The sequence below is a fragment of the Sorex araneus genome, chromosome 4 (assembly GCF_027595985.1).
Source record: "Sorex araneus isolate mSorAra2 chromosome 4, mSorAra2.pri, whole genome shotgun sequence".
Classification (NCBI taxonomy): Eukaryota; Metazoa; Chordata; class Mammalia; order Eulipotyphla; family Soricidae; genus Sorex; species Sorex araneus.
This window is the reverse complement of record NC_073305.1, coordinates 50,813,433-50,839,610: the sequence shown is the minus strand read 5'-3', so window position 1 is coordinate 50,839,610 and position 26,178 is coordinate 50,813,433. Positions and strand designations below refer to the sequence as shown.

The following is a 26,178-nucleotide window of genomic DNA, read 5'->3' as shown; positions in this document are numbered from 1 at the left end:
GAAACGAAGACCCATGAGGAAGTGTGTATAAATAATATGCCCAAACACCAGGGAAGAAATAAAAATGGACATAGTCTGTGTCCTGGGGCTCACAGGAGCAAAACGCAGATTCTTAGGACTAATGTTACATAAAATTGAAAAAGAACTTAAAAGTCTATGTGAATGCTGCCATACGTGGCTGCTGTGTGTGTATGTGTGTGTGTGTGTGTGTGTGTGTGTGTGTGTGTGTGTGTGAGCGCACGCTCATCACACTGCATCACATATGTTGATTACTGGAATTCACACAGCCACATGCACACATGACACAACACCCTTTGGATGGAATGGATAATAATTTGCACTCAATCCCTTGTGACTGAAATAGTACTCAATATAGACAAGAAGCATGCTATAAGAGGATTTCCTGAGCAACAATAAAAGTAATTTTTTATAATTTCTGTGACCCCCTATTAGTGCTTTTCATCCATCTTGCACGTTTCCTTCAATGGAGGATCTGTGCTTTCTCGAAATTACTGAGGAACACTCATTTTGCTCTCTCAGGCAGTTAATATGTTTACAAAGTAAAAGGGTGTCAAGCCCCTTGAGGAAATAGCCTGGCCAATAAGATATCTAACAGGGACTTCCTGTATCTTGGGGCTGTCTTCAGGCCTTTGAAGCCATGTAGTCCTTCCCTGACACCAGGCAGAAGTATCTGTAAACTACAGAGTGGTAGTTTTAAGGATTAACACACTCATGCATCTGTGCCTGGCTTCTTGAGAGAGGAAACAGGCAGCCCACTCCAGAACTCTAGGCAACAGTCATCCTTTCCTACATCTAGAGAGAGTAAGTGTATATCAGTAGGAAACCCCATTTCTACTCTGGGTACTCTGAGGATTTATAGCTTCTGTCCGGCTTTTGAGGACGGTGCGGACAAATCAGAATCCAAATTACATAAATTCTATAGGCTTGGTATTAACTAACTCCCAGTGACCTCAGCCAAACTCTTAGGAGCTTTTAAGCAGGAGAATCTCATAGACTTTGCCAAAAAGTCGAAAGAGGGAGGAGAAAGAAGGAACTGACCTTAGAGTGACCGTATGGAGCACTACCTTTTCTGATTCAGGGATCCTAGAACTTTCTGCAAACTCTATGGGCATGTACTGTCTACTTCTTGCATTGTAAATGCAAATATGCTATTGTCCTATGGAACTAGTTGTTAAATGAAGAAGAATTTTCCTAATTGGGGTGCAGGAAATAAGGCAGCATCAAACAAGTCTGGGCAGAGTTTCCTGGCAGAGTTCCTTAGGCAGTGTTGCAGGATTGTTCCACAGAAAGAAAGCAGGGTACAGAGCCCACCTGGAGTTCCATGGCTCTTAGCGGGTTGTTTCAGAGATTCATTTCATTGGCTGGTTTAAATGCATCCCTAGAAGATACCCATTATTCCCTTCCTGTGCCTAGGAAGTTGTTTTGTTTTAATCTCAGTGTCCATCATAATGGCAGGAGCTTCCCCCCATAAGAGATTAACTTGAGTTACTATGCCATCAGTTCTTGAGTTTCTTACTTTCGTCCTCCAGATCAAGGGGCAAATAACCATATGCCATGAACATTCCTGCTCCCGAGAGTAAGGCCCTGTTTCATGGGCTCATTCATCTGCTGGATGTCCATCAGCTATCCAAAACCCAGTGATGTCCAGCATGGGAGATGACATGTAAGTCTCCATAGAGTAACTTTTTAATTTCCATAGGGTAATTTTTCACCTATAAAATGTGCATTTAAGATCCCTTAACATTTGCATGATGAAAAGGGGATGCTGAAATAGACTTTCAAATGTGATCTGGAATTGGTGTTTCCAAATTAGCAAGCCATTAATCTTTGGCCCTCAGGAATCAGACTTACGGACAATTAGCTAATTTATTGGGCATGAATGGGCTGGTCACATTGTTGACTCCTGAAGTATTTTAAATAATTTAAATCAGTCTTCATTATAAAATATTAGAATTCTCTAACACTAGATTACATTACTTATGTGGCAACCCATCCTTTTACATAACTCTCCAGGAGGTCCAGACAGATTAAATTTGTGCTTAAGGTCCTAAAATTAGTAAAGGCTGAGAGATACACTAAATGGCCTGTCTTAATCTCTTCTATGACAATCGTTACATTACACTGCTAGGTGAGAATGTATTTACTTCTTTTAAAAGACTAATCTAATTTATTTCATTTTTATACTGTTTTTGCTGCCACAGTGCCAGCAGCCATACCCCAAAGTTCTGAGCTCATTGGGGGGCCTGGATAAAGACACTCCTGTGATTCAGGGGAGTCAGGTGGGACAGGTGATGAACTCAGGGCCTCACACAGATAAGTCATGTGATCTGCGTTTGAGTCACATCCTCAGTCCTAATTCAATATTTTTAATTTCAGAAACTATTTTAGCACCTAAAGTTTTAATGGAAAAACCTGTTTCTCTATGATAATGTAAACACTTTTATTTCATTACTTTAATTTTTTTAATTTTGAGTGCAGAAATCCCCAAATATAGTGAGAATTTTTGAACTCGGTCTGTGGCTTGGTTTCTGTTTATCTTCCATCTTTCCCACTGCACATCTCTCAGTTCTAATGAAGGATATTGCTCATCTACCTCAAGATCCTCATTCTTTTGTGTTAAGACTTTGAGTTAATCCTCATCTAAATTATTTTTAATAAACCACAAACCAGGGGCCAGAAAGATAGCACCGAAAGTAGGGTGCTTGCTTTGCACAAGACTGACCAGGTGTACCTTGTACCCAATATGGCCCCCTAAGCCGTCCAGGAATGGTCCTTGAGTGCAGAGCCAGGAGTAAGCGCTGAGCACGGCTCCGTGTGGCCCCAAACAAACAAACAATCCCCAAACCAGAAAGTCATAATGATAAGTACGTGGGAATAATATAGATGCTCTCATATGAATTATATGCATACATATGATATACACATATACATGTATACTTTCCCCAAGTAATTATGTTTTACAAATACATAAACATTTAAGTATTCATGGATGTATATATATGAAAAAAGACTATTAATGTTTTTCATCCCCACCTCCCCTGAAGATGGAATATTAAAATGAGGAAACTTTAAAATTGCTCAAACTTTTTAAAGCACTTCCCCCCTTGAGGCAAATAGTTCTAGAAATTGAACATTTTTATGAGTGAATGAGAAAGTAGATTCTGGACTCGCCCTTCCTCTCCCCGCACCCCCTCACCTCTACTGGGAGGTAAAAACTCTTTTGGGGCCTGCTGAAAAGGAGGCTGGACTTTCTTGAAGGGATGGAAATAAGGTTTTATAATCTCCTGCTATGACTCTTAAGTATGAATCATTGTCTCAAGGTTTTAATTTGTTCCCCCAGACCCCAGCTCATGCTGAGAGCCATAATGTGAGCACACTCACCTGTGTGTAGTCTTCCGACACCAGAATGAATCCATTATTGTCTATGAGATAACAGTTCACAGTCTGAAAAGTGAAAATATCACAGTTTGAACATGGGATCCCGAGACTGCTTTGACAGGAGCTGACGTGCTTCCAGCTGAGAGAGAACCCTACTTTTGGTTCTTTGGGGAAATGAGAAATGCCTGCTGGCTCTAGGAGGCAAAGGCAAAGGAAAGCTGACCCCGCAGTTTATTCCACAAAACTAACAAAATCAAAACGCCAAACAAGCCTTGAACATCCAGAGTAGGATAAAAAGAATAACCTTTTTTATAAAAAAAAAGTATTATTTACAGCTTGTTGTATTTTTTAGAGGTGCCCGACTCTATATACTCCGTGGTAGAAGTGCAGGCTGTTTGAAAGGCAAACACCAGCACAATGCCATTACTCTAATGATGTATTAATGAAAACACCGTGTCAGCTCAGAAGACCATCGGGGGACCAGGTAATATTTTTTAATTTGTTCATAGACTTAGGCAGGGGGAAGGGGCAGCCTTCTGTTAAAGGGGCCCCTCAGGCCTCCTAAAGGTTTTCAAACTGTGTTTTTAATTGGGAGTTGGATTTGGGGGCAGGGCTGTTAGCTTTTGGTAGCTCAGACTTATAAATTGTCGAGAGCAAGGTAAACCCAAACCTCTGCTTCCCCCACACTACTTTAATCTCAAGTGAATGATTTGCTACGGGCTAAGTTTTAATTACAGTGTTGTGGAGTTTAAACTTAAGGTTTAATTCTGTCCTTGATGTAACTCAGTTTCTATTTATTGCAGCTTTACATACCAACGGTAACATTTAATTTGTAACATATCTTTACCCTGAGCTAAATTCCGCTCAGCTCCCGGCCCCCACAGGGCTCCTGTTTTCTGCCAGATTTACCTATCCATAGAGTTAGGTGTAGTCAGGCACCAAAGGACAGCAGTGACTTGGTCAGAAATAACCATCCTGTGTAAGGAGGCCGTAGAGAATCTGTTGAGGCTGTGAAGCCCAACCACATCTTTTACAAGAGAGATGTCTTGTTTGGAGAACAGCAGATCATCCTAACTCATATGTAGTAATAATGATCCCACTCCTCAGTGTGTATAAATCAAAAGTTGTAACTCTCCCTTCCTCCCTATGTCTAAAATTAGTTTTATTCAAGCATGCCTAGTCACTTAGTCTTGTCCCAATGGCACCTATCTTGTTGGTTAATATTTCTTTGTCTAACGAAGTAAATATTGAAGAATCCAAGACATTAAATCATAAATAGTTTTTCAGTTCAACTAAAAAGCTTGAGAAAGTAAAATTTGGTGAATTCACTGAATGTGATACTGGAAACTCTAGTCACAGGAAGTCATAGGTTTTTTTGGAATCTGTCAGAGGTACCACATGAAGAAAGAAATCACCACAGAAAACATGAAAGGTATTTGCAAAGAGGATGATTTCAAAAGCAAAGGTCTAAGAGAAGCTTCTGGGAAAATTGGGTAGCTCTATTCTATTTGACCCTTCTTGTGATCATTCTGAAGAAGTCAAATGTAAAGTGAAGGATTCTATATTGTGCTCTTTCTAAGTTTATCAGAAACACACTCCCAACTTCCAGACTCCACAAAATTTTGTGTATGTGTGAGCATGTGTGTGTGTATGTGTCTGTGTGTGTGCGTGTTGAAGTACATAAGCAGTTATAACCTAAATTTGCTTTTAAAAATATATTTTCAAAATTAAAGAGTTTTATGGAAGTTCTTGGTGTTTGTCCTCTCTTACTTTATGTAAATAAGGGTCTCTGTTCTTCATGATACCAGAAATGGCAAATAGGGTTAGACTGGCCAGTAGAAGACTCCCTTCTCCAAAGTGACCATTGCTCATACTCTTGTCTGGGCTAGAGAGGATAGAAGCAAGAATTCTGGAGAAGTGGGAAGGCTGTTTCAGTTCAGAATTTGGAAACAAGCTGTAAAACTAGAAGAATGGCAAACTTTGGAGATTACCAATCGAAAACTATCCAGCAACGATAATTACAGAAAAATACTGTGATGCTCTTAAATAGGAGTGCAACTGTGGAGAGGAGCATAAGAAGGGAAGGATAAAAGAGCATGAGAAGGAAGAGAAGGAAAAAAAGAAAAGAAGATAATGATGAAAGAAAGGGAAATGGAGAAGAGGAAGAAGAGAAAAATGAAGGAAGAGAAGAAAACATTGGTGAAGAAGAAAAGAGAGCAAGGTAGAAAAAGGAGTAGGAAGAAGAGAGGAGTCAAGAGAGGAAGAGAAAAGAAAGAAGGAGATTAAAGAAGGAAAGGAGGAAGAAGAGAGGATGAGAAAAAGAAGATGAAAGAGGAGACTACAGAGGAGGAATAAAGAGGAGGAGGAAGGGGAAAAGGATAAGGCCATTGATCAATAGGACATTATCACCCATAATTCTCATTTATCATACTACCAGGTAAGGATTGTCTTTTTGGATATTGGAGAAAACTGAAACGCAGAGACATTCATTGTCTTCCCCAAGATAGCAAAAGTAAGTGGGATTCTGGAAGACTATCCACGTTCTCTAAATAGGCTTTCCACTTAATTTATTTGTAATATAAACAACTATTTTTTTAAAAAAAAAATCCTGAAACAATCTTTAAAGAAACAAATAATGCTAATTCCTACAAATTTGCTGCACTACCATATACAGTTGAGAAACAAAAGAAACCATGGTATATTTAGAAACATTCAACATCAGAAGCTTTAAAATCTAACTGTCTGTAGTAACTCCTCAAATCCTGTAATGATGTGTATGCTGTATGTGCGTGTGTTCAGGCCAACTGTTTTATGAAGAATGTGAACTCAAGTGTGCTTCAACATTAACTTTAGTATTTAAAACTGTCAAGAGTTTTGTATAGCTGATAAAATTACTTGTAGAGAAAATACTTTTTCATGAAATGCCTTCCACTTTGATTCAGTAAGCAGGCATACTCTCCTGGCCAAGGGTTGGGACTCCTTTCTCCTTACTGAGTACTAGCTGATGTTAGTTTCTTGGACAATGGTTCCATTTGTTTTTGTTTGTTTGCTTGCTTGTTTGTTTGTTTGTTTGCTTAGTTGTGTGTATGGACTGGAGCGATAGCACAGCAGGTAGGGCGTTTGCCTTGCACGCGGCCAACCTGGGTTTGATTCCCCCATCCCTCTCGGAGAGCCCAGCAAGCTACCAAGAATATCCTACCCGCATGGCTGAGCCTGGCAAGCTACCCGTGGCATATTCGATATGCCAAAAAAAGTAACAAGTCTCACAATGGAGACATTACTGGTGCCTGCTCAAACAAACTGATGAACAATGGGACAACAGTGCTACAGTTGTGTGTATATATGTGTGTGTGTGTACGTGTATGTGTGTGTGTGTGTGTGGTGTGTGTGGAGGGTGTTGTGCCAGGTAGTGCAAAGGAGGTCCCCTTTAGCATTTCTTTCTTTCTTTCTTTCTTTCTTTCTTTCTTTCTTTCTTTCTTTCTTTCTTTCTTTCTTTCTTTCTTTCTTTCTTTCTTTCTTTCTTTCTTTCTTTCTTTCTTTTTTTTTTTTTTTTTTTTTGCTTTTTGGGTCACACCTGGTGATGCACAGCGGTCACTCCTGGCTCATGTACTCAGGAATTACCCCTGCCGGTGCTTGGGGGACCATATGGGATGCTGGAATTCGAACCTGGGTCGGCTGCATGCAAGGCAAACGCCCTACCCGCTGTGCTATTGCTCCAGCCCCACCCCACTTAGCATTTCTTGACTGAATGGACTGTTCAGTGCTGAGGATCAAGGACTCAATTCTACTCTTGCTCAGTACTGTGGGGAATTCCATTGTATTGATACATGGGACCTCCAAGTCTATACTTGGTGGTGTTTGGGAGCATGTAATGCCAGGAGTCTAACTGTGGTCTGGTGAGTGTGAGGCATGTGCCCTCATTCCTGATCTACTTCCCTGAAAGCTTCCACTGGCTACTTTTAAAATTCCCTTTTATCCTCTTAAATTGGAATTCCATAACAGAAATTAGGTGACAGAGGAGATACCCTACTATACTTGATCTCAGTAAAGCTTGAATTTCAAGGTGATACAAATTATAAAAAAAAGACTTGGTCAGGGATAGAGACATACTACTGGAGGGAAGGCACTTGCTTTGCATGCAGCTGAACCAAATTCAGATCCCTGGCATCATGTGTGGTCTTCTAAGCATCACCGGGGATCACTTTTGAGGACAAAACTGGAAATGGCCTCTGAGTACTGCTGGATGTGACACCCCAAATTAAACCAATGAATCAATCCATTCATTAAATACTTGGTCATTGCAATAGAATGCAATCCTTATTATAAAAGACTTGGCCACCATTGCAATTTAAAAATCACCGAAAAGAATCATGGGTCTAAAGCAAAGATGCTCTCGTGAAGGGATGGGTACTCAATCATTGTATGACTGAAACGTAAGCATGAAAACCTGTAAGTCTGTAACTTTATCTCATGGTGATTCACTAAAAAAAAAAATAGAAAAAAAAAGCAAAGATGCTTTTGACCTAGGCCTTGGGCAGTGAATCTGAAGGGCACCATTTTTTTTCTCTCCTCCAATAGAAGAGAAAGAGACAAGTTCATAGCTTTTTCCTTGCCACCACTACTTCCACACCCCACTTCATCTTTTTTTTTTTTTTGCTTTTTGGATCACACCTAGAGATGCACAGGGGTTACTCCTGGCTTTGCACTCAGGAATTACTCCTGGCGGTGCTCAGGGAACCATATGGGATGCTGGGAATCAAACCCAGGTCAGCCCAGTGCAAGGCAATGCCCTACCAGCTGTGCTATTGCTCCAGCCTCCCAATTCATCTTAAGGTAAACATCTTGTAATGTCCTTTACTTAACCTCAAAGGAGAACAGATAAACTGAAAGATATGAAGAAATGAGAAGCTCTAACTTTTTTCAAGATATTGTGACTTTACTTTACAGCCACCACTGACAAAAGGGATGTAGCTGACTGAAAAATGTGGAGATGAATACAACAGAAAAGCGGAAGAGTGCAATTGATTTCCTGAAATAGACAACTTTGTTCAACTCTTTGATGACCCATCACTGCACAGAAAAATCTGATTCTGGGTCACAAAGTCAGAGCAGGAGAAGGATCAAGTTCCAAACCAAGAGTGGCAATTAGGCAGTCCCAGATAAACAGTCAGTGAAGGAGCAGTGGCTGGAATAGGAATACAGTGCCAGCTCTTATGGACTGGAAGGTGGTGTTATCCTTGAGGCTAGGATACAAGGTCTTTAGAATAATGACAGACGTTTGCTATCAGTGTACCCTTTTTTATACTCTGAGTCTCAGTTTCCTTATCTAGAAGATGGAGATAGCAACAGCTATTTCACAGGCTTGTGGAGGAACTTAAACAAGAGGGTGAGTATGGGCTTGAAGCAGTAGTACAGCAGGTAAGGCTTCCCTGCATGTGGCTGACCTGGGTTTGATCCCCTAAACCCCATATGGTCTCCCTAGCCCTGCTATGAGTGATACTTGAGTGCAGAGCCAGGAGTGAGCCCTGAGCATCACCAAATGTGGCCCCAAAATAAAAATCAAAGCATAAACAGGAGGGTGAGAGAAAGGGCTGAGCACAATATGAGATGCACGATGCTCACCAAGTCCTCACAGCACATGGACTTACATCCCCAGAACAAGGAAGGGTTCCGGGGCACCTCTATGAAGCACTGTTACAAGAAACCTTACACAAGTTGGTTACTCCGCAAGGGATGATTGACATCATCACAGGGCTCCTACTAGGAAGCTGTTCAGGCTGATTGTCTGAGCTCTGCTGCTTTTTGTTTTATCTTTTGTGTAAGCTGAGCAGAGATTGGGAACATCTCACTTAGAAGTCCAGTTTTGTGATGGCTGTTGCTTTTCATGCTTGAATGAAAAACAGAGGGGGCAGAAGACGGGACATGGGTGGGGGAGATGGTGAAGTGGAAGGCAGTTTCTACATCCCAGAACACTCTTTCCTAAGCTCCAACACCGCCCACCCCAACTCCCCTTTCCCCCTGCCCCGGACACCACCACCAATCGCAGTACCACTGCTTCCAGTTCTTACAGTCTGATCCCAAATATTTTAATTATGGAGTGTGGACTATGCTGGCCCTTTTCTCAGATCACAGATAGCCTTCCTTACTAGGTCAGCTCTCTAAATAAAAACACTGTTTTTGGAAAAAGAAAATATTGCAAAGGATTCGTTTGGGGGTGAAGTGTCTGGCAGGAGTCACCCCTTTCCTTGCCTCAATTGCTATTCCACTGACCCTCAAACTTCTACTGCGCCAGGCAGGTCTAGAAAGGAAGCACCTGGTTATTAGAATTTAGCTATCTTCTTGGTCCTGTCCTACTGCACAAAGATCTTTCATATTCAAGAAGAAATGTCTAAAAGCCTTCAATGTCTGATCCTAATTGTTAATCTCCATTCCTTGGGAACAACTGAATTTTTAATATGAAGTTTTCCATTTCGTTATTACCCTCATGCCTCCTCCAAATGTGTTAACTAGAAACTTCATTTTTAAACTCTTTTTTGAAAGTAAACTGGTCCTCTCACCATAAGACTGACAAAAAAAGGTGAGAAGAAGAAATGAAAGGATGAATAGAGTCAAGTCCATAGGTAGCCTGGCTTTGGGAGCAGCAAGGTCTTCCTTCTCCCCTGTGTCTGAATGCCACAACTGTGTTTTCATAAGCCACAATGACTTGCATGCGGTGGTCTATGCCTGAGCACCTCTTTGTACTTCAGAGAATGCTGTCAATATCTTCTCCCTCTCCATCTTCAGTTGACCTAAATATTACCTTCACCGAGAAAATGTCGCCTACATTCCCATGATCTTTTAATTTATGGTTTGGGGGCCAGTGTCAGCAATGCTCAGGGGCTAGTTATGACTTGGTGCTCAGGGATTAGTCCTGGTGGTACTCAGGGGAACATATGTGTTGCAGGGAATCATCACAGGGTTAGCTTCATGCAAGGCACTTGCCTTACTCATTGTATTAAATCCTTGACCTCACATCCCATGTGAGTTTAATTCAAAGCACTTGCCACACATGAAATCACACATGCCTACATCACTTGTGAACCTGTAAGCTCAAGGAAGACAAAAATTGTTTCTGAACTCTCTTTCTCACGGACTCTCTAAAGGTCAGCCAAATACCAGCATCTAGAAGGACTCATGAAACATGTCCTAAAGGAACAAATGAGATATGAACAATTGCTTCTCAGGCTGTGAAAATAACATTTTCTTGGTGGAATGCAGCTCCCCAAGAGTCTTCACTTGGTGGGGCTGGAGTGATAGTACAGCGGGGCGGGCATTTGCCTTGCATGCAGCCGACCCGGGTTCAATTCCCATCATCCCATATGGTCCCCTGAGCACCGCCAGGAGTGATTCCTGAGTGCAGAGCCAGGGGTGACCCCTTTGCATCGCTGGTTGTGACCCCCCCAAATAAAGCAAAAATTAAAAAAAAGAGTCTTGACTCGAGGCTTGTTCTTCAAGCCTGAGTTCTCCCTTGAACATGTACTTGCCTCTGTATGTATTTGCTTGCTTTCCCACCCCTTGCCCCACTCTGAAGAAGTCTATATTTTCTCTCAAAAACATATTTCCCTTCTTTCTTTCCTTCTTTCTAAGTTTTGTTCAATAAAAACTCTCTGGTGGGCCAGAGAGAGCTAGTACAGCTGGTAGGGTGCTTGCCTTGTACACAGCTGGTTCAGGTTTGATCCCTGGCAACCCACAGGGTCCTCAAGCTCTGTCAGGACTGACCACTGAGCTCAGAGCCAGGAGTAAGTCCTGAACATTGCTGGGCTCAACACATTTTGTAAAATTTGGTTTTGTTCAACAACAACAAAACCAAATTTTATAAAAATCTTGCTTCATCATTTCAGCTCCTCCTGAAAATCTTTTCTGTGAGAGAAAGGTAATGAACCAAAAAAAGAAAAAAAAAATCCTGTGCCTAAGTCAGGACAGATTTTGCCAATCCTGATCTAGAGCAAGCATTTCTCTGAGCGCTGGTGTCAGAGGTGGCCTGAGCAGAGAGACGGGAGCATTCTTGACTCAAGTCTACCTCCCCTTGTTCCCCACTTTACCAAGTCACTGGCAACACAGTAGCACTGCATTGTAGCACTGTCATCCAGTTGTTCATCAATTTGCTTGAGTGGGCACCAGTAACGTCTCCATTGTGAGACTTGTTGTTACTGTTTTGGGCATATCGAATATGTCACAGGTAGCTTGCCAGGCTCTGCCATGCGGGTGGGATACTCTCAGTAGCTTGTTGGGCTCTCTGAGAGAGATGAAGGAATTGAACCCGGGTCAGCCATGTGCAAGGCAAATGCCTTACCCGCTGTGCTATCGCTCCAGTTTATTATAGGGGTGAAAATATTCCAAATGAGGGCCACCCATGACAATAGCAAAGAAATAAGGATAATCTGTAAAAAGAGAGTCTTTCAGCTGGTTAGTCACAGCCAAAGTGAAGCTCAATTCTATGCAACCTTCTTGGATAAAGATTGACCCATTTCCCTACCTGCTGTGCTATCGCTCCAGTCCACTGGCAACACTACTGAACGCAATACAAACTCAACACAATCCCCATCAAAATTCTGTTTGTCTCTGGGGGACTTAGTACAAATGTTACTAAAATTTGTTTGAAGGGGGAGTACAGGCACTGGGGCACTTGATTTGCCCACTTCAATCCCTGGAACCACTAGGAGTGACCCCTGAGGAGACAGTCAGGAGTGGCCTCTGAATACTACCGGGTGTAACTCAAGCACACAAAAGGAATAAACAATTAAAAAATAAAGTGTGCATGCAATCATAAGCCCTGAAAGACAAAAGAAGATAAAAAATGTCTTTAATTCAGGCCCACCACCATGCCCTCTGAGCTATAAGGCATCTAAATCTTATCTCTGTAAGATGAGAAGATGCCTGCCCATATAGACTCCACCCACCCATCCAGGGCATTCGAGTCAAGGCTCAGGAAGTCCACAGATGAGGAAGACAGCGGGGTGGAGCAGATCTAAAGCAAAGTATATCTGATAATTCTGAGGGATTGGGGCCGGTTCTTCCGTGCAGATGAGAAGTCAGAAATATGTGAACCTAATGAGCCCCACAGCTGTTTTTAATTTGACCTACCTGGTCACTTGAGGGCAGTTGGCAAAGAGGAGGGACCTGTCTCGGTGGCTTAATTAAAAATTATGAAAGGGAAATAACAGATGAAAGCGTCTACTGGAAGATGGAAAGGGATCTTGAGAGAAAGTCAGGGCTGACTCAACTGAAGTCAAAACTTAGAGTCAAAATGGGAGATGGATAACAGTTTCAGAGTGCGGCATGAGGACTTTGGAATATCAGATAAGATGCATAAATCAGAGAAATTTTAATGCTTAATTTTCGAAGTATATGAGCCGTTAAATACCATTATTAAACCATTTGGAAAGTAGTTCTATATCGCCGCTAGAGGAAAGCACGGCTAAACAGAAGGCATACTATCTTCTGCTTACCTAAGAGGCATTGCCATTTGCTTAAAGTATTTATATCACTGCTGCCTGAGGTTCTGGACTCAGGTGATACACTACGGGAAGAAAATATGAGGTCTCTGTTGTTCATCCATAGCTAACATGTATTAAGTGATTACACTCGCAAAGATTTGTGCCATGCATTTTAAATATAGACTTCATTCATACCCATAGTTAACCTGTGAGGTATTTCCTTCTCCACTGTATTGTCAAGAAAACTGAGGTACATTAGATTTCCAAAAATTGCCCAAGGTCCCACAGCATATTACTCTCGGAATCAGAAACTGGAACATGTTGACATCTGTATCTTTAAGAACTCTGCTGTGTTACCAGGGAACTCAGTCACTGGACAACAAATATATTCTAAATGAGGATACACGTTTTCTTATTTTCCTATATCACGGTGTAGAGACAGGGTAGTTTTATAGGAAGATTATGAACTCTTGCTTATTAATTCATTGAACTGCTACCTATTAAACCAATGACTCAGTAACCAGTCAGTTAATTAATGACCACCCAAACCACTGTCTATTGTATCAGGTACTAATGATATTGAAGTCCACAAACTGGCTAATTTAGTTCTCTCACTGAAAACTGGAATTGATAGTTGTTCCTTTCAATGATGCTGGTTGATCAATACTATCAGCAACACTGTTGGATCAGGGCTCAGCATTCCAATACATTTAATTCTCAAAGACAGAGGAGGGGGTTGTGATCATTGTTTCTCCCATGAATAGCATCTTTAGACTTCTTGAAAGGATGTTAACTGTAAAATGTCCTGTGTTCTTTCCTCAGGGGAAATTATATTGTATCACTGGGTCATAAAAAATTTGCCTCTGCTGAAATGTATATTAGTTGGCTTTTATTCTTTGGACAGTGCCTTACACAATAATTGTGATTTTTTTAAAAAACCAGTAGTCAGCCCTTTGGAGACTAATAATTCTGTGTTTTAACTTTTTCCTGGATCTGCTTTTTATTTCTGTACTTATGTTTCCTTTGCATATTTTCACTTTTGAAATGTTTTCCTAGTCTATGTTTTCTATTAGACACTGTTTGGTTAAGATTTCTATATTCCCTACAGTAATTAGAAAACTAGAAGGAATATAATAATATTATGTATAAATTATAGCTTCTATATTGGTTAATGTTTAGCTAAGGCAGAACAAGAAAGGTTACCTAGAGTAAAAAGACCGCTGCATATCTGCTTGCTTCAAAACATGGGACAAAGCGAGCACAGAACTGAATGTAGAAACAAGCATCTGATGCAGACTTAGGGCAGTAGTGCTTTAATTTTCTGCTTCTCAATGTGTGCCATTCAAGTTACAGGGTGAGGGAGGTAGGGAGGGAGGGTGGGAGGAAAGATGGGAGGAAGAGAGGAAGGAAGGAGGAGAGGGAGGAAGAGAGGAAAGGAGGGAAGAAGGAAGGAGGGGAGGGAGGAAGGGAAGGAGAAAGGAAGGAAGGAAGGAAGGAAGGAAGGAAGGAAGGAAGGAAGGAAGGAAGGAAGGAAGGAAGGAAGGGAGGGAGGGAGGGAGGGAGGAAGGAAGGAAGGAAGGAAGGAAGGAAGGAAGGAAGGAAGGAAGGAAGGAAGGAAGGAAGGAAGGAAGGAAGGAAGGAAGGAAGGAAAGAAGGAAGGGAGGGAGGGAGGGAGGGAGGGAGGGAGGGAGGGAGGGAGGGAGGGAGGAAGGGAGGGAGGAAGGAAGGAAGGAAGGAAGGAAGGAAGGAAGGAAGGGAGGGAGGGAGGGAGGGAGGGAGGGAGGGAGGAAGGAAGGAAGGGAGGAAGGAAGGAAGGAAGGGAGGGAGGGAGGGAGGGAGGGAGGGAGGGAGGGAGGGAGGGAGGGAGGGAGGGAGGGAGGAAGGGAGGAAGGAAGGAGAAGCAATGACCATCCTTAGAGTTGGGAGACTGGTGGAGAATCATCTGTCGGAGTCGTTCTGTTTATGCGGGCAGCACTCCCTCGGTGAGCCGGTGTCCTCTCTCTGCCTTTCCCTTAGCCAGAGCAGACAGAAGACCAGAGGCCTCTTACCTCATCATCACAGCTGATGGAGCATTTTCCATCCAGGGAAGCGCACTGTGTCAGGGAGAGGTGGGAAGCAATGAGAAATGTAACCTGAAAAGCCCAATGTGATTACCACCCAACTAAACTACTTAGGACAAGCTGTCAACAGTCATCCACATCACAATGTTGGTTAACTTCATCCAAGAGAAAATTCCAAATTCATCCCAAGGAATTGTTCTAAGATAAGACTTGCCCATCTAACTGGTATCAACCCCAATGACAATTTGGGGTGGTGGTGAATGGGAAGACCAGGCTCTTTTCTATTTTAAATTAAGATGCTTACTTTAATTTATAATGTTATTAATTGCTGCCCATACGGCAGAGCCTGGCAAGTACCCGTGACGTATTTGATATGCTAGAAACAGTAATAACAATGTGCTCTTCATGTTCCTGGAGCCAGCAGACACCACTGGGCTACACTAGCACTTGACAGGGACGAATGGAGACATTACTGGCACTTGCTCGAGCAATCGATGAGCAACGGATGACAGTGACAGTGTTTATTAATTGCCGATCTTCAATACTGGTGTCATTTTAAGATATCAAATATTTGGGTTGATAGGAAATACAATTATACAACAATTTATCAATGTTTTTTAACAATTTATCTGCCCCTCTCCCAGTGACTTTTTAAGGCTCCTGAGTTCTTAGAATATAATTTCCTAAGTATTTTCATTTAAGAAACAATCGACCAACCATGCCAACATTTAGAATTGGGCGGATGGAGAAAAATAAAGAGCAATTTCTGCTGAACTGCTGAACAAATGAGAATGAGATTGTTTAGAAGACAGCGCTCACTAGGAAGGAATGCTCCCAGACTGTTCCAGGCAGAGAAGCCCAGGAAAGCCCTCTGGTCAGAGAAGCCAGATCAGTCAGATTTAGTGATGCAAAAACCTTTGAAAGTACAATAAAAAGATTCACAAATAAATTGACAGACATAATATTGGGGAGAGGGCATCACTACAAAAGTCTCATAACATCCCAATATTTAAATTAAAAAAAAAATCTCATTTAGAAGGTCACAGTCTTGAGCTCACAGTGAAAACTGTTCAAAGGAGAGACTCCTGCTCTGCCCAGCACGTGCTGTCAAGCACACTGACAGCCCTTTATTTTGCTGTGAAGTGAAAGGTGATCTGAGCTGCCAGCAGTTCATTTTAGAAACATTTGTCGGAAATCTGGCACTTTTGGACTCCGGGTACCCAGTGTGAACACCTGTATAATAACAGTGTCTCTAATGCTTCAGTAGGCTGACTATAACTTACCTGTCTGCTGGCAGTCCAGAACTTCCTTTGGAAAAATTCAAGTTTCATCTGAATGCCTACAGCTGGGAAAAATTATAAATAAAACAAGGCATTAGAGATTCTTTTACATAATTATTTAAGATTATCATTAAAAATAATCCACTGAAGCAAGAAGATAATGTAAGCATATCAGATAAGAACACTTGAAAACCAAAATTACAGTGAAGCATACCACTAAGACATTTTATCTTTCAGGTAAGAAATTATCAAGGTTATCTGTATTTGGAGAACGCAACATCAGATACTGAGCACAGTGCAGATGGTTCTTTGCAGCGAGGTTCCTTCAATGTTTATAAATATATACACTAGAGCTTGTGCCCTCTCCAATACCAGCTGAAAACATAAATAGAGAAAATAAAGAATATTCAGGAAGTCTTTAGTTTCTTTAGTTTTCTTTGTTTGTATGTTTAAGAGGTGGGACCAACTGATGGATCGCACTCAATATTGCTCAGGATTTACTCATGACTCTGTGCTCAGGGATCTCTCTTGGCAGTACATGGTTAACCATATGCAATCTCAAGGAACTGAACCTCGGTTTATTGTTTGCAAGGAAACAAATGCCTTAACCCTTATACTATCTCTTCAGTGCTGTGATCTGGGTTCCTTTAAAGGTTTTGTTTCTTTTCTTACTGTGTGAACTTGAGGATCTGAAAACTACACATGTACTTTTTTTAGATACAAAAATTAGCAATCGTTTGTCATGAGGCTTATACTTGGAAGTGAGTCACCTGTGACTTTATCAAATGGTTCCACAGTAATCAGTCTAGTTGTTCTCTGCCCAGCTACACTTAAGGAATCATACAATTCTCTGTTTGACAGTAGAAAGGTCCTGAAAGCCAGAGTAATGCTTTCTCTGGCAAGAGAAACAGAGCTAAAAAAGAGGTTACGAAATGGTTTTCAGGCCAGAGAGAGATAGAGGATGTTTCTCTCACACTCAGCCAACCCACGTTTAATTCTTGTTACCATATATGGTTCCCCAAGTCCACTGGGAGTAATATCTGAGCACCACCAAGTGTGGCCCCCAAATCCAGAAAATTGAAAAATGAAAAAGAAAGAAAATGACTTGCAGCTTTGGAAAGTGGAAGTTAGTGAATCCTCAGAACTATGATGTGGACAAGTTTACAGAAGTATTTTCCTCGATGAAACCAGAACAATGGAATTTGTAAAGCATTTCAGAAAATGTTCAAATCAAGGCACAAGTTTCATCAGATGATGATTAAACTTCAAAGGATAAGAAAGAAAAGAAGGATCAGGAAACACTGAAACCCTCCATGGGGCACATGTTCCTTGTACTATTTTGCAAACTATAGTTCATTGCATAATCTTCCCAATTTGATTATAACTGAATGTTCCCAGTATAGTCATTTATCTTTCTACACTTATTTTTTCTCTTACTTTAATACCTACTATAACTTCAACATAAGTAATAGTAACCATAAAAACTATCATACAGGAAAATAAATTTATGAATTAATCTCAAAGAGATGCCAAGCAGATGAAACTCCCAGGTAGACTTGTCTTTAGACTGAGAACTCTGGGGCCTTCTGGGGAAGGGGTGGGCCATGCCCCTACTCTGCTGAAGGCCCAACAACAAAACCCACACCTGCCATCATACAGCATATGAACAGCCCTGCTTCACGACTAATCTGAAAGAGACACCAAATCACTAAATCATCCCAGTTCGATAGCTCCCGGATTGAGTGGTTCCATACATGGATTCATAATACCTACAAATTTCCCAAATACTGACCGTCAGGATTGGAGCGGTAGCACAGCGGGTAGGGCGTTTGCCTTGCACATGGCCGACTCGGGTTTGATTCCTCCGTCCCTCTCTGAGCTTGGCAAGCTACTGAGAGTATCCCGCCCGCACAGCAGAGCCTGGCAAGCTACCTTTGGTGTATTTGATATGCCAAAGACAGTAACAAGTCTCACAATGGAGATGTTATTGGTGCCCACTGGAGCAAGTCGATGAACAACGGGATGACAGAGCTACAGTGCTACTGACAGTCCAGTAGGAGCACAGCAGATTATATGGGAAAATTGCCTAGAAGTTCAGAAACTCAATAAGTGAAAACAACAACACAGAAGATTCAACTAGCACCACAAAGCTCAATAAATCCTCAGGTGATAACTTTGGTAAAAACCATTGTGAGCTATAACAATCCTCACAGATTTTCTTTTATTGAACTCTTTTTTGATAATTCCAATTGCCATTTTGTTGTAACAAGCAATATAAAATGAATTATTTTGTGCCCATTGAGGGAAAGGTTTGGGGTGGGGGTGACACAGGGGACATTGGTGGAAGGAAGGTCACACTGGTGGTAAGATTGGTGTTGGGACAATGAGTAATTGAAATGTGTATTATAAAAAACTTTGTAAATCCTGGTGTTTAAGTTTCAAACATACAAAAAGAAAGAAAAATTTACTCAAAGCTCTGAAAATCTTACCTACAGCCACATTAGATTTCTACCTTAGGGTCTAACACAGCACATGGCTGGGAGGACCTTGGAGGTTCTCTCGGTCTGTTAGCCTTAAAACGCTCAAGTGCATTTCCACTTCCTAAAGAAACTGCTGAACAATCCCTGGGAGTAAAGTGAACTGAAACGTTCGCACCTATGCACTTGACCCAGCCTCTACTTTGGAACTGAATGTCAGATACTATGCTAAGACTAGAGCTAAACTGCATGCAGTTTGTCCGGAACAGGGTGTTTCTGAAATGTGCCCTTTCAATACTGTGAGTCCATAGTTCTTCGCTCTAAGTGTACGTAACAAGAGGGGCTGCTGCATAAGTGGACTAGAAAACAGGCAATTGAAAACCCGGACCACTTAAGTGGCAGTAATATTTTCTGCCGATCAACATGCAATTTCTGTTTCTTCTGAGGGCATCAGTCTGTGGCCCATCAGTGGGAAATCTCTGTTTTAGAAGTTAAGGGACCTTCAGAATGGTCAAGGACCTGTTCGGGCTTCGTACTAACACCCTGCCTGGGCCCAGCACAGTATGAGCCCACAAAGACTCCATCAGTCAGTGCTTCTTTTTCCTTTAAATTTACCTCCCCTCCCCCCTTTACTCAAAAAGATCTCTTCCAGTTCCAAACATGGGCTGATCTCACTTATTTGTGGTATGTAGAATAACTTGATTAGGGAATGCAATGTGGACTAAGATTTCAATCCACAATTTCAGATTCACACAGGCAGAGGTGAGAGGCTGGTCCATGCTGAGAAGGGATTTGGACTGAGTTTCTTTGGTATCTACTGAAGAGATAGAGGGCTTCAGGAAACCAACTTCCTTGCAAAAGGCCTCCCAGTGGATGTGACAGTCCTGTCACTGGTGTCTGCAAGGAGAGTGGCAGGTGAATCTTTCCCTCCCTCTGTCTCTCTGCAGCTCATTCCCCAGGAAGTCCCGAGCCAGCCCTCGATAGACTAGCTACAGGGGACTAAGGCTCCAAGAGCATTCAGGATTAAAGGAGTAAGTTTCCTGGGTTACCCCAGAGGACCTGTCCAAGGTGTTTCTAGTTCTAGCAGCCTGGGATGGACCTCCCTAGCCCACCCACCATCCATCCCTTCATCAGTGACTCTGATCCTTTCTGAGCATCCGTCCCATCCCGTGATGGATGCCCCATTTTCACCTCCCTCGTGTGGCTAGCTGTTCCCTCCTGGGTGTTTATTCATCTCACATACTTGCAGCCTGCTATCATCTGCCCCTTTCAGTCTGTACCCCAGCTCCTCAGAGTGTTTTAATCTTTCTTCATGAGTCAGTCCCTCCATCCCATTAATCATTTCAGCGGCTTCTCTCTGATCTCCCTCCAGCAGGCTGCATCCTCTCCTTGGTCCTGATGCCCTAAGCTACACACCCGCTTCCCTCACTCCTCACTCCCTCCCTTGTCTGGTTTGATGCCTAGGGGGTCCCAGACAGTCCTCACTACAATGGGCCTGCTCTGTTTTGATGTGGCTGTGCTTTTGTTGGCCAATCCCCCTGCCCCTTCCAGCAACTCTGCCCCGGGCTTCCCAGCATACATCTGGATTTGTAGCATATTCAAGTTAAAGTTAATATACTTCTCTTCAACTAAAAGATTGACAAACCTTTCATGACTATTGATCCAGAGACCTTCTCCCTGCTAAGCTCTGGGCTGAGAACTGGGGAGAATGAAAGTACATGCTCTTTCTCTGGGTGAGGTGTGAGTAGCCAGAGTCAGAGGCCCCCCAAGGGAATTCTGCGGCAAGGACGATGAGGCAGAGTGGCCTGGAAGAGCTGTCGAAAGTTTTACAGCAGGAAAGAAAAGGTTTTCTAACTCAGGAAAAGTAAAACAGAGAAATGAAATAATCTGAATTCAGGAAACAGAAAGAAGATAGACCCTGTCAAGAGACCCATGTCTTCTGAAGCTTGAAAGGAATAGGAATGGGGGCTTGTGCATGCTGAGGTCAAACAGGAAGATGCCTGCAGTGTCAGATCAATCAGACATCCAAAGAATGTCCTCTTCCAAATTCCATGTCTTTGTGGAAATAAATTAATGTAACATGGCTTGGTTCATCTGTTTATACACAATAGTTCATTCTGAGCAGAGTAGTTGCAACAGAAACTGACTGACCCATTGAAAATACTTATTACTTGGTCCTCAATAGAAAATTTTCTGATACTTGCTGGAAGGGCTAATGAGCCATTTAAAATGAGGAGGAGGTGAGTTAGGTAGCGCTAGTGACTAAGCGCATTTGACTACTTACACTCAAGAAAATAAATTAAAGAGAAAGACAGCATGGACCAAAGGAAAGAATATCCCTACCTCCCTCCAACAAACAAAAATGCTTACAAGCATCCTGTGTCCAGTTCTACTCAGAAAATCAAGAACTTTCCCAAACATAAAAGCAGCTTCCTTTTTATCTGAATTTGAAACCATTTTTTTATTTTGCTTTTTTCAACTTTAATAAAAAAAATAATTATTGCTTCAGCAAATCCTACTCTCTTCCCCCATCCCAAATGGAACCCAAATGAAACCTGAGATATTTGTCATGCCCATCTATTCTGTTCTTTCAACAACATTTCAAGCCATAGCTGTATATTCTGATTCAAGTCAATCTTGCTAATTCAATAAGAAAAACAAGGACAGAAAATGCTTTAGCGAAACCCAAGTCCCAAAGAGAATGCAGAAAATAAAAACACCATTCCTGGGGTTTGAAATTTTTTAGACAGTCCAGAAAATCATCAACATATTTCTCCCAAGTTTTTGGTGTGCTTCACTTCCACTTGAGGCCCTGGATCCTGGGAACCCTTGTCATGGGGGGAGGGGAGACAGACTACCTTTCATCACAGCATCTGGGGGTCCTTTGTCACCTTCCATAGTCAAGTATACCCAGAGCAAAGTATCTTTGGGTAGCACTGTAGCAATGTAGCATTGTCATCCCTTTGTTCATCGATTTGCTCGAGAGGGCACCAGTAACATTTCCACTGGAGACTTGTTACTGTTTATGGCATATCGAATACACTACGGGGAGCTTGCCAGGCTCTCCCATGCAGGCAGGATACTCTCGGTAGCTTGCCAGGCTCTCCAAGAGGGACGCAGGAATGGAACCCAGGTTGGCCGCGTGCAAGGCAAACGCCCTACCCGCTGTGCTATCGCTCCAGTCCATCTTTGGGTAATATGCTGATATTGTGTGAGGCTTTAGTAACAGTGACCCCCAGACCCTGGAATGGCCTTTGGAAACTAGCAGACTCCCAAAGCCATTCTTATCAGAATTGTCATCCAAGGAGCCTAAGGGCCTTTTATATAAAATATTGAGTTCCTGAAGTTCTGACACTTTTCTTGGTTTTGATTATCCAGATTATTGTGCCCCATAACTCACCTCGATACTCAATACCATGGCCTGATATTGGGCCAATATTGGGCTTAGCAATGCAGACGACCGAACTGTGTGAAGGATCTTTCTTTCAGACTTTCTCTTTCCCAACTTTCTTTCTTTTTTCCTAATATTTGTTTATTTTTTAAAAAAGTTTTAATGAATCATCATAAGATACAGTTACAGACTTACAAACTTTCGTGATGACATTTCAGTGATACAATAATCAAGAACCCAACCCTTCACCAGTGCCCATTCTCCACCACCAATATTTCCAGTATCCCTCCCACCCTCTCCTGTTCCCCCCCTGCCCTCACCTCTGTGCAGGCACATTCCCTTTTACTCTTTTGGGGTGTTATGACTTGCAATACCCAACTTTCTAACTTTATTCTTGTTGACTTCATTCCCTTTTCTCTTCATCCCACATGTATCGAAGCCCAGTATGTGCAAGTAGCAGTTGTACTAAGTGATGGCATACAACATGACAAAGCTAGGGATGGGACCTGGGGAGTGCAGCCAAAACACTGACATGTGGGGCCTACCAACATTCTCAGAACCTACAGAGATGAGCACAAGTGTCAGCTAGGCACCAAACATACAAGCAATTTTTTTCCTAGCACGTCAAAGATCAAGTGACCACTAGCTATACTTGGCTATATAAATAAAGCACTGTAGCACTGTCATCCGATTGTTCATCGATTTGCTCGAGTGGGTACTAGTAACATCTCCATTGTGAAACTTGTTGTTACTGTTTCTGGCATATTGAATACACCACAGGTAGCTTGCCAGGATCTACTGATCACTGTCACTGTCACCCTGTTGCTCATTGATTTGTTCGAATGGGTACCAGTAACATCTCCATTGTGAGATTTGTTGTTACAGTGTTTGGCATTTTGGATACGCCACAGGTAGCTTGCCAGGCTCTGCCGTGTGGGTGAAATACTCTAGTTGCTTGCCGGGCTCTCTGAAAGGGGCGGAGGAATCGAACCTGGGTCGGCTGCATGCAAGGCAAATGCCCTACCACTGTGCTATCGCTCCAGTCCAAGGCTCAGCTGATATAAATAAAAATTAAATAAAATATATAAATATGTATAAATAAAAGTTAAATAAAATTAATATTGTAGTTTACCAGTTGTATTAGCCACATTTCAGGTGTTCTGTGACCATACAGTGCTTTTAGCTACCATACTGGACTAGGCTGATTGACTATTTTATCATCACAAGAAGTTCTGATTACAATTACAGAGTGAGACTTGGCTCTTCCGGAGTGAAGGCAAAGTTCTCTAAACATGTCTATGCTATCCACTTTCCAGAGGTAGCAAAAGTGAGGTTGACTGAGTTCTGAAGGATTTTGATGAGATAGGGCTGCTGATGTGAAAATACCTAGATTTGCAAAGGGAAGTTGGTAATTAGAGAGAAACCTAGAGAAATCAATGCAATATGCTCAATGTGGCTACCACCCCCAAGATTTATTTATTTTTCTTTGTAAAATTTGAGAATACAAATTACATTTCCAGTGCTATTATATTCAAATGCATTCAAGATGAAATCATGCATGCATCTCATATCAGGTTAATAGACATGCATTCAAGTGTAATTTGAGATTTACCCAAGAACAATGTTACATGTAAAATTAGAAATAAAATAACTTTTTCATATTGTATTCATTTAGAAATAATTTTTTTGTGGGCTTGGCCTCAACTTGCAACATACCATTAGGAGCACAAATCCTGTTTGTAAAATAGTGCTCACCATGCGTGGCACAGAAGCTCTCAAAAACACCCCTACTTCCATTTGTCCAGGCCTCTAGCCATACAATATATTTGCATCCACCCAAAGAGCTTACATACATCTGAACACGCAAAAAAATTCTTGCCACTATCAATGAATTATAACTAGGGAGATTTTTATTAGGGGAACTGGTTGTGAGTCTAGTTCTAAGATTACAGCTCTGTGCCTTTGGGTACATAATTTTACTTCTTTGTCTCTACAGAGAACCATACTCCCTTTAGGTCTGAATAAGACTTTGTGGGATACAGACAAATGATACAGAATAAAATGTGAACACCCTAAAGGCCTAACAGTGTTGTCAACATTCATGTTAAAATTTGCTCGTAGAATTTTATCCTTTATTCCTTTCATTGCCGAATACACCTCTCATGCCTATATATTTAGAGCCAACATAAAATTTGTTCATGATAAATTCACACTGTCCACCGTGAACAATATCCCTATATGATGTAACATCTGGATAAAGACTATAAATTTACTGTACCAAAAGGGCAAGAAAGATCATGTGGACACTGAAAAATAAAGCAGAAAATGGAAGATGCTACTTCTTCTTGCAGCTGAAGATGCTCTCAGAATGAATATTGTTTTTTGGTTTTTGCCTCAGGATTAATGAGAGATGTGCTCCACCATTCAAAATCTGACTCCCACACTCCCACACTCAGGAGTAGAGATCATTTGGAAGAAGGCTCGCTAAATCAGCACACAGGCTCCACGAAGATTATTGTCTCTGACACTGACCCCATCAGCACCCAGTGCTCATCAGCCAGGCTACCAGGCCTCAGAGCTTTTCAACTGACTGGCTACTGCTGGCAGTATGTGAACAGTTACTTCATTTCAAATCACAAACTGAGAAACAGATCCCAGACCTGCCACTTGGCCATACTCATAATCATTTTTGGAGTGTTTTCTCCAAATAGATTCCAATCCATGAAGAAGGATATGGTAGAAAATGGAGTCTTTATTAGATAAAAGAAAATAAAGCTCTAAGTTAATGATAAAATAACTGCAAAGGATTTCCCACGCACTTCATCATTTAGGAGTGGAAAGTTTCCTTGAAACTCAAACTCTACACATAAATTCTGGCCATTCCTTCTCTCATCCAGAAAATCAGCTGCTTGCTTGTCATATTTGTCAAGCAGGGTAGTGCTTAAATTTACATGGCTGGGTTAAAACTCTCCACCCTGTCCCCAGCCTGCCCTTTGACAGAGCCCTTGATTTTCCTGCCCTTGTACACAAAGGCAATGATTGCTAGCGGTGATAGTAACAAGGCCTGGCATCATTTGGATACCAACTTGCCTTAATTAACGGTCAAATCGAATCGCTGTTAGCCAAGCCACATTTGTTTAAATGTTTTCTTCTGTTTGTTTTCAAAATAGTTAATTGCAAGTAGAACTAGCAATGAATCTGAATGTCACTTTTGGAAATATTTCACGATTAACCAGGGGTTTGGAAAAGAGCCACTGATCTGGAGCATCGAAGGAAGGACTCTAGCCCTCTTTCCATCAAATACAAGCCGTTTCCAGGGGTCCGCTAATGTCCAGGATAAATTACTTACCACATGAATAACAATTTAAAACCGTAATGTGAATTATGACATAACTCATCTGTTAAATATTTCATGTGAAGATTTTAATGAATTGCATGATGGAATGTTGGACAAAAAAGACAACTGAAATCCTGGGACTAATTTGGGCAAAACTGAGAACAGAGCATCCTCATGAAGAGGGCGAAGGAAAGACAGCTGTATTCACATTCCCTCTGGGTGTTGGACTGCAAGTCCAAAGGCTTTCTTAAAAGATTATCAGGGAAGGAGAATGATCAGCAACAGTCTTTTGAAAAATATTTAGATCAAAGCAGTATTTATTTACTATAATCTTGGTAAAGCCTGAACATTAATCTCCAAGGTATGGCTTTATTTCATAAATTAGGGGGGAGACATTTTCACAACCACAGACACACCTTATATTTTAGCCTATGAAGCACATTTATTAGCAAGAAGTGTAATGATAAAAGGGGAGGAGGTATTTAGAATATAACTTCCTGGCCTATTGCTTATTTCACTTCTGAAGTACTCTTTATGGTATTGGTGTGTGTGTTGTGTGTGTATGTGTATGTGTGTGTACATGTGCACACACATGCCTGAGAACATGTGTGATCTTCTTATACATGCTCTCAAATGACAAATAACTACATGATAGATGTCTGTGGTGAGAGGGAGGGAGGGGAAACAGGTATTATTATCCTTCAGTTGACAATGAAAAGGAAAAGATTTTCTTTGAAGATTCATAGTTTGTAGCAGTT

General features: G+C 41.6%; 1 protein-coding gene across 2 annotated transcripts in view; it reads right to left on the bottom strand.

Annotated features, from left to right (window-relative positions):
* Positions 1 to 26,178, bottom strand: part of CACNA2D3 (calcium voltage-gated channel auxiliary subunit alpha2delta 3) — a 999,345-nt gene that overhangs the window by 91,036 nt on the left and 882,131 nt on the right. For both annotated transcript variants that reach the window (XM_055135106.1, XM_055135105.1), the window contains 3 exons: positions 16,219 to 16,280; positions 14,924 to 14,968; positions 3,403 to 3,465 (listed from right to left, as the gene is read on the bottom strand). In XM_055135106.1, the coding sequence (XP_054991081.1) occupies positions 3,403 to 3,465; positions 14,924 to 14,968; positions 16,219 to 16,280 (170 nt within the window). The remainder of the gene's footprint in view (positions 1 to 3,402; positions 3,466 to 14,923; positions 14,969 to 16,218; positions 16,281 to 26,178) is intronic.